The following is an 8796-nucleotide window of genomic DNA, read 5'->3' as shown; positions in this document are numbered from 1 at the left end:
GAAATTTTCTACCAATTCAAAGCTCATCATTCAAGGCACCCAAAGGCATACATCCGGAGTATGAGTTGTCGGCCTCTTTTAACATGAGCAACTATTAGATCTTGTTGTACCGGCTAAGATCGAATAGTTGAGGGGCTACTGTTGGGGGTGCGCCTTTGGTGGCCCCTTTATATAAAAGAGGCCCAAAATAGGGATCTAAGGGCTAGTTTGTGAGGCTTAAGGACTTAGTTGTAACATCTAGGGATCTCTTTGTAAAATCCAGGGACTTATCTATAATATTCGATCCTACCAATGGAAGTAATATAAACAGACACCTCCTCCTCCCTATAAATGGAGCCCTAGGTTGGAGGAGAGGACTTTTGGCCATTTGTTCATTTGGTTCACTTGTTCACTTGGCTCTATCCATTATCTATTTGGGATTCCCGATCCCAACAGATTCTTTGAACTTTAGATGGTGATTGCCTTGGAATTTTCTCTGCATCCTCTTCAGCTTTCTCCTCCTCTTGCTATGCAGCAAGCCAGCTAGCAACTTTATCTGTCTCAGAGTCGAGCAAGGAAACAGTGGCGTCAATCTGTTCAAGATTTTCAAGTACATTAGGCACACTATCTTTCCTTTGAAAAAAAGAATCAAGTGTCTTCCTTTTTAGTATCATAATTATCCTTCAAAAAAATAATTGATTGAGTAGCATCTACAAGCTATTGACTTTGAACTAAATCAAAGTAAAATTAACCAAACAAAGTTATCAATGAAGTGTCACTAGTTACCTTGGCAGTGTAAACTGCAAGAAATAAAACAAAGATCCTTGGGGCCGTTGTGTCTTGCTCTTGCACGTCGTGGAGCTGCAAAGGACAGGAGATTTGAGTTCTTGATCAGTTGATATCGTGAGCCTGATGCGCAAGAGCTGAGAGACAATGGCTTGAGATTTCATCGATGCCTTGCGTGATCAGGCGCTCAATCTCAACTACTCGTCGCCCTGTCCGGTAGGGTTAGAGATTTGGAAACTGGGGAGACGAGAATGGCGGCGAACTGAAACAATGAGTCGTGATCTTTTGGAACCCTCGAAGCGATTGTCTCCAGGGTACAGACTGCCGCAAACAAAACAATAGGACCCTCAAGCTGCTAAGTCGATTTAAGCAATTTTTTGGCCTATGATCACATAAACTACATGCGCTACAGCAGGGGGTTTAAATTTTTTTCCACGTTGGGGGAGGGGGGAGGCATGGCCCCGCTACCCCCTCCTAGCTCCATTGATCATACAATGTTGCATCTGGATCATTCAAAAAGGTTTTGTTCGGATGTTGTGTGGAACATCATGCAATGTTGTGGTGGCATTTTGCTTCCCGAACTAGTTGGATAATGATGCAGAATAGCTAGCGCTCGGATCAGGCGTTCGGTTGCTAGCCGTGCCATTTAAATTTTCCACCGCTTAGGGCATAGCCATCTGAATTTCCTTTGCTCTTTAGAGCAATATAAAACCACGTGCTTCACTGAAATTTTGATTTCGTATATGCCCCCCATTTAGCCTTCCAAAGTTCCGTGCCTTTTACAACAACCAAACCATGCTCTTCGTTCAAATTTGATGTCACATTTGACATTTCCACTGCTTGTAGCCTTCCGAATTTCCTTCCTTTAACAGCAACGAACCAACGAAACCATGCGCTTCATTCAAATTTCGAACCGAAACCAATCCATTCCAAAAGTGGAAACGCTCCACAGTCCACGGCCAGCGCTGCTTCCAAAATCGAACTCCAGCTCGGCAGCCCACCTGGTATGAAAATGAAATCGCATCTCGCACGATACCTATGCAGGCTACAACGCCAACGTTTCACTGGTTTGTGGACCCAGCAAACATTGGGACCCGCACATCAGTGATAAGTTACAAGAGGAGGTCACGTCCCGTTCGCTCGGACACGACCCCGAAAAATTTCAAACCAGCGTAGCCGACCCTTCGATCCCGCCCGCGCGGCCCTCGTCTCGCTGACGTTCTGGCCCCACATGTCAGAGGTCACAGGCCGCCTCATCTTTAACACCTGCCCAATTTCTCACCCATCTCCGTCCCCCTGTTTCTCTTTCTCTCTCTTCACCCCCCAATCTCCGAGCCGAGCTCGAGCTCCCAAACCCTAGGCCTCACCGGGGAGTCAGCTCCGCTGCGCCAGCTATGCCGTTCGCCGTGGAGGCTTGACGGGGCCGGCCCCCCAAGTTTATCTCTTCGGCGGCGAGCGCGGCGGGGTTGCTGTGGGAGGCCGGGCGGCGGGGGGCGGAGATGGAGCCGAGGCGGATCTCGGCGAGCCCGCGCCCGTGCAGTGGGCGGCGGGTGGTGGCGAGGAAGAGGCCGCGGCAGGAGTCGGTCGTGAGCAGCGTGCGGAAGCTGCAGCGGCGGGAGATCAGTTCCCGCCGCGACCGCGCCTGCGCCATGACCGCCGCCCAGGAGCGCTTCCGCAACATAACGCTGCAGGTTGACCCCCCTAGCCCGGTTGCCACCATCTCAAGCTTTGTTTAGATCCCTTTCGTGTGCCCCTGTGGCGGGTTAGCCGCCCGTGCTGGGCGCGAGGAATTGAGGGTTGGGGAAGAAAGAAGGGGCGACTTTGTTCACTGTTTAACTTGGTCTGGCCGATTTGCCGTTGTGATGGGCACCCAGATTTAGTGGGAGTGGAGATCTGCTTAGTATACTTTTGAATTCTTGTTGGTCACTCTTATGGTTGCTGATTGCCTTTTGCTTTCCCTGGTGCCTTTCGTTTCTTCTTTAAACCTCAGGGCATGTCACGGCTGTTGTTCGAGGGAAAACACTTTTTTTTTGTATTTTCTTAATCCTTTTTACTGGTTCTAATATATAATCGGCAGGGCTCATTCCGTCTGTTCGGGAAAAAAAAGTTCTTGTTGGTAACTGAGGAGAGTTCAGTGCTGACAGGTATACTGGATCGAGAGGTAAAGGTTGTCTGATGCGTGTGGTGTGGCTTATATAGCAATGCCTGTTTGAGGAGTGGCCTAATTTAATGTTCAGCTGTGCAACTGTGCTTCAAACCCCTTTGTGCTTTCACACTGGCCAGCTTAGGCATTTGCACGGTTCTGGTTTGTTCAGTTTGTGACATTGTTTATTTGGGGGGCACATTGATATGTGCTTGTTCAGGCAAAAGAGAAGAGGACTGGGTGCTGATGTTTGAGATTGTCGAAGCCTGATCTTTTGTGATTGCTTCAGTTTGTTTATCCACTGAAGGATATAGCAAATGCTGCCAAGTTATAATTCTTGGTCTTTGCTAGGAATGCAAGTGGGCTTGTCTGGCAGTCTGCAAACAGTCCTTTTTTTAGGTTCTGTGAAAAATGGCCTTTTTGAGGACAATTACCTAGTCTTTGCTGTGTCCTTTGTTACCAAGTTGGCGTACACATGCTGGAATAAGCTACTAACCAAGTATCTGAATGTTTCTTTTGTGCCACTTGATGCCTTTGTTCTGTTATTCTTGAATCCGTCACATTGTATTTCTGAATAATGAACTTAGCACTGTATCCTTCACTCAAGGAAGAGCAAAAATACCTTCCTCTGGTTTCAGTAACTACGCTTGTTATCGTTGGCACTCCAATGCTCAACCATAAGCATTTGTGGCTGGAAATCGGTGTAGTAGAAGTGTAGAACTGTCAACCCTTGCAATATCTGACCTTTTATCACTGTTTGTGCAGCAATGAATTTATCTTATGTCATGTTAAGTCTCTAATAAAGCATATTTACTGTCATTTTTAGGAAGAGTTTGACACTCATGACCCTAAGGAGAACTGCTTGCTACTCCCTTACTTGAGGAAAAGGTCAAAAATCATTGAGATTGTTGCAGCACGTGATATAGTCTTTGCTCTTTCACAGTCAGGAGTATGTGCTGCTTTTAGTAGAGGTATAGTACGCTCGTCTTGCAGTCCATTTCTGCTTCATCTGGTCGTCCTGAGATTCTCTTCTTATATTTCCAGAGACAAATCAGAGAATATGCTTTCTGAATGGAAGTCCTGATGAAGTTATCCGCAGTTTATTTTACAACAAGAATAATGATTCACTCATTACTGTGTCAGTGTATGGTTCTGAAAATTTCAGTGCTCTGCGATGCAGAACAACTCGAATAGAGTATGCTTTTATTTCCATACGCTTTGTCAATCCAATTGCTTTTTTGTACCATGCCATCTTAATAAGATTTTCAACTATTCAAGGTACATTCGACGTGGACAACCAGATGCTGGTTTCTCTCTTTTTGAGACTGAGTCCTTGAAATGGCCTGGATTTGTGGAGTTTGATGATGTCAATGGGAAGGTTTTGACTTACTCTGCTCAAGACAGGTATGCTGAGTCACTGACTTCAGTAATATCTGAGATATTGAACATTTTGTGAATCTGCTCTGATGCTATCTCATCCACACACAGCACTTACAAGGTGTTCGATTTGAAAAACTACACATTGCTGTATTCGGTATCTGATAAGAATGTTCAAGAAATAAAGATCAGGTAACTTGATGTTTCCTTCTTCCTGTGCTCCCTTTTCCTGCGTGTTACCCTGCCAGATACTCTTGATGCCTATTTCCACTTTGATGTGGAGTAAATTGATTAGCCATCATTTTAATCTCTTTTCATAAGTCATAACAGCAACAAGTCTAACACTTAAACATCTTTAAAAAGATGAACCGTGGACAATAGTTGCTGTTACAGCTCATCTTTTTGTTCATCTTAGTTGATTGTACATGCTGCATTTGCATTTGTCCAACCTCAAATTATCTTTTTTTGTACAGCCCAGGAATAATGCTATTGATTTATACAAGAACAAGCAGCTCTGTTCCTCTGAAGATTCTTTCCATTGAGGATGGTACAGTCTTGAAGTCCTTCAGCCACCTTCTCCATCGTAACAAGAAGGTGGATTTCATTGAACAGTTCAATGAAAAGCTTCTGGTCAAGCAGGAAGGAGAGAATCTTCAAATTCTTGATGTAAGCAGTGTACCTATAATGCAATCAAACGAAAGAATTTTTGTTAGGCAATTTGGGTTCTAACTTTGAACTCACTCGTGTACCCATTGTATGTAGGTAAGGAACTTTCAATTGACAGAAGTGAGCAGGACTGAGTTTATGACTCCATCTGCCTTCATTTTTCTGTATGAGCTGCAACTTTTCTTGACTTTCCGGAATCGATCAGTAGCAGTTTGGAACTTTCGAGGTGAACTGGTCACATCATTTGAAGATCACCTGTTGTGGCACCCTGACTGCAACACAAACAACATATACATAACAAGTGATCAAGATCTTATTATTTCATACTGCAAGGCTGATTCCACTGATTCATCTTCAGAAGAAAATGGTGAGCATCTTCCTTTTTCTTGATATATTGTTCAATTGCTCATGCATTTTTACTGCAGTGCCTGCTGCATTATACTAGTTATGTTCTTTCGATTTTCCCTTGTAATTCTTTCATTGCCAGCTAGATCATGTTTCATGTGCTTCTCAGATTGAACTATTTGAACTAAACCTGCTGTTGCATGATCGACTCACGCATTTTGATGAATAAACTTACGGTTATTTGTTTGTTTCGTTCTAACCTGCATTTCGTTCATTTTGATAAGTTGATAATTTTGTTTTGGGTGTATTTTTTTTTCACTTCAGTGTGATGTGCATAAATGTCACATGCATGGTATTTCACATGGGACTTCTTTTCTATAAAAGTGCTGCATTTCCTCCATCCTTCTTTAAGATAATGGATGATGGGCATGATGTTGCATTTGTGGCACATAAAGATTTCTCGTAGGCTGATTGGAACACTAATATCTCTTTCCTACAATGCAGCTGGCTCTATAAACATAAGCAGCATACTGACGGGGAAATGCTTGGCAAAAGTAAATTCCGGAAACGGAAATTCGTGCAAGCAAAAGAAAGCATGGAAGTTCCAGAATACAGTCTCAGAGGCCCTTGAGGACATCACAGCTCTGTACTATGATGAAGAGCGTGATGAGATCTACACTGGCAACCGGCATGGCCTTGTCCATGTGTGGTCGAACTGAAAGCTGAAACCATGGCTTTCACCTACACCATGGTGATCTTCACCTGTATGTGTATTAACAGCTAGTACCCCATGTGGTGGGGGGCTACGAAGAGGACCCCCAGCCCCCGGGGCCAAGGTACCTGTGAGATGCTTCATTTTTTGAGGCGATTCGTATTTATCCCTGCCTGCCAATAGTTCTCCATCCCCGAGATTTGTTGTAGAATTGACATTCGTCATGTGTTTTCACCGTAGGCTGTAGCTTTTGGAAATGTTGATTATGTCTCTCGACTCAGTCTCAGAGTGGGTTCAAGTGTAACGGATCTACTTTGCTCAGCTGCTCGTAATGAAATTTATTCGTTGATGAGTTCTCATTCCGTTGAAATGATGCCTTCACTATTAATCTAACATATGTTCAGACCTGGGGAACCCTATCCTGAATGTTAGGCTCTAAGGCTTGGCAAGGATACTCAGTTGCTCGCTGGAGATGCTGGTCCTTTGAGAAGTCTTTGGACTTTAATCACGCAAGCACAACTCGGTCTTGGTTTGTGGTGAGAAATTGAGATTGATCATCTGAAGTTCTGAACCCCCTGAGGCTCATTTGCAGCATGGGAGGGAAAGGGACCGATGGCTGGGCGTTTGCTAACGGAACTACTGCGTCCCGTTCCAGACGAGCTCTGAAACTCTGAATCCGGTGGGCGGTGGACACCCACTAGGCCACTCAGCAATGAGCATCGCTATGCGCGGCCCGGCGCGGCGGCGCAGTCCGTGCGCTCCACGCCTCCACCACCGCCCTCCCGGCCGCCCCGCATGGCACGGTGCTAGTGCCGAAGACCAGGTCGCCCCCACCTCGCCGACTCGGCGAGCCCTGGGCTCCGGCGGCGGAGGCCGCGGTGGTTGCGCAACTTTCGGCGGCCGGAATTCAACACGAAGCACAAGTTCAGCTGGGGGCAAGTCGCAAGACGCCCAGACGAGGGTGAGTGCTGGACCGACCAGGGCCGGCGCCTGGAAAAGGAGCACACACACTTCACCAACCGTTTGTCTCGCGTGCCGGACAGGCGGTTGGGATTTCGGTCCCGGCCCCGGCCCGGGCGGGATCGACGCTTGGCCCTGATCCCTCGTGCAGTCCCAGTCTCGCTAGTTCATCATGCTAGCATACTAGCATGTATGTGCAGGACTACAGGGGTCATGACATGAAGTGGGGGACAAAGAAATGTGATGCTCAAGCATGTCCCCTTCCTTTCTGGGTGGACTCAATTTGAACCGGCAGAGAAACACTAGCCAAGTGATTCTTTTGGCATGCCAACCTTTTTCTCTTCTGAAAAGAAGATATTTTTTGAATGCGATTCGGACTTCGCATGAGAAATTGCAGTGGAAAAATACGAATAGAGACAGTAAAATTGTCCTACTCTAACATTTTTTTTGTATTTTTTGAAGTATTTACACTTTTGCTCCCTCTTTTACAAGGTGGATGGTTTGCTACCGGGTAAAAAGACCAAAACCACACACGCCAAGAGGAAATACAATCCACATTCGCGTCGTATGACCCCAGTTAATCGGCTTTCATATCAAAGAGAAACGAAAAAAAAAAGGCAGCCACGAGCAATTCGTGTCTTTTGCTCCCGGGCCCAAACAATTGGGGCAAAAAAGGAAACGAAGCACCTACGCCAATGAATGGAACGGCGCAGCGATTACAGAGGCTAGGAGGACCAGCTCCTGAGCAGGGACGGCTTGCCGAACATCTGGTCGAGCGCGAGGACGACGGCCATGGCCAGGGACACCTCCGTCCCGGGCTGCACCACCAGGCGGAACACGTCGGAGCCCACGGCCTCCTTGGGCCGCACCTCCGCCACGGCCCGCCGCCGCGCGTCGTACACCGTGCAGCACCGTCGCAGGTACGACCCCTCCACCTCGTACCCGCCGCCGGCCTGCTTGCCGCCCGCCGCGCCGGAGCACGGCGCGACGTGCGCCATGGACTTGCCGGCGCCGCGCATGTACTGCGCCGCCCGCTTCACGGCGTAGAGCGGCGGCAGGCGCGTCTCCTCGCCGGGGTACACCAGCCACTGGTCCGCCCCGAGGCCGATCACCTTCCTGCGGCGGACGGTGAGCAACGCGCGGCCCGCGGCGTCCATGAGCACGACCTCGGCGCGGGAGTCGGAGGCGTAGCTGTCCACGCGGTACACCAGGTTGCCGCTGGCGTCGAACACCGTGAACCCCCGGCAGTTGAACAGCAGCGACTTGCGCCACACCGTCAGGGTCACAGGCTCCTCGTCGGCCGGCGCCGCCGCCGGCTGCTGGCCGAGGGTCGGCACGGCCACGTTCGGGTGCACCTTCGCCGTCATGCTGGGATGCGCAGACCGGCGGATCAAGAAGATTTAAGAATGGTGGCAGTAGTAGTAGAGGCCTAGAGGAAGGAAGAAGAGGCAGTTAGCTCGCTAAGCTAGCTGGGCTGAGGGAGAAGAGAGCGATGGAAGCTTATGATTGTGCCACGGCTTGAGGAAATGGTGGACGTGAGCAGCATATATACACGCCCCATGGACGGGAATGCCCCTGGATAATTAGGTTGGGTTGGAAGGGTTATGTGGCAGATGGGCTCTCACGTGTATTGGGGCAGGGGATGAGATTAATAACTATATATGCCCCTAATAATGCTCTGCCACTTTTTATGTAGACTTTAACAAGTAATTTTGGACAATGGAGGAACATGTATGCTCATGTATGTAGATATGAATCTTTGCTAGTATGGTCTTGGGGTCACTAAATAACATTGGGGTAAAAAGCTACATGTACATGTCACTTGGAT

At 47.8% G+C, this 8796-nt stretch overlaps 2 protein-coding genes across 2 annotated transcripts; one reads left to right on the top strand and one right to left on the bottom strand.

Annotated features, from left to right (window-relative positions):
• Window positions 1-2047: 2047 nt before the first annotated feature.
• Window positions 2048-6367, top strand: LOC117849582 (uncharacterized). The gene is made up of 8 exons (XM_034731180.2): window positions 2048-2456; window positions 3735-3879; window positions 3953-4103; window positions 4187-4312; window positions 4397-4477; window positions 4759-4951; window positions 5048-5318; window positions 5801-6367. The coding sequence occupies exons 1-8, from the start codon at window positions 2265-2267 to the stop codon at window positions 6013-6015; spliced, it is 1374 nt and encodes a 457-aa protein (XP_034587071.1). The 5' UTR covers window positions 2048-2264; the 3' UTR covers window positions 6016-6367.
• Window positions 6368-7365: 998 nt separating this feature from the next.
• LOC117849583 (protein LURP-one-related 8) lies at window positions 7366-8556 on the bottom strand. The gene has a single exon (XM_034731181.2). The coding sequence runs from the start codon at window positions 8333-8335 to the stop codon at window positions 7694-7696; it is 642 nt and encodes a 213-aa protein (XP_034587072.1). The 5' UTR covers window positions 8336-8556; the 3' UTR covers window positions 7366-7693.
• Between the last annotated feature and the right edge of the window lie 240 nt (window positions 8557-8796).

This window comes from Setaria viridis, chromosome 3 (assembly GCF_005286985.2).
Source record: "Setaria viridis chromosome 3, Setaria_viridis_v4.0, whole genome shotgun sequence".
Lineage (NCBI taxonomy): Eukaryota > Viridiplantae > Streptophyta > Magnoliopsida > Poales > Poaceae > Setaria > Setaria viridis.
This window is presented reverse-complemented; position numbering and strand designations above follow the sequence as displayed.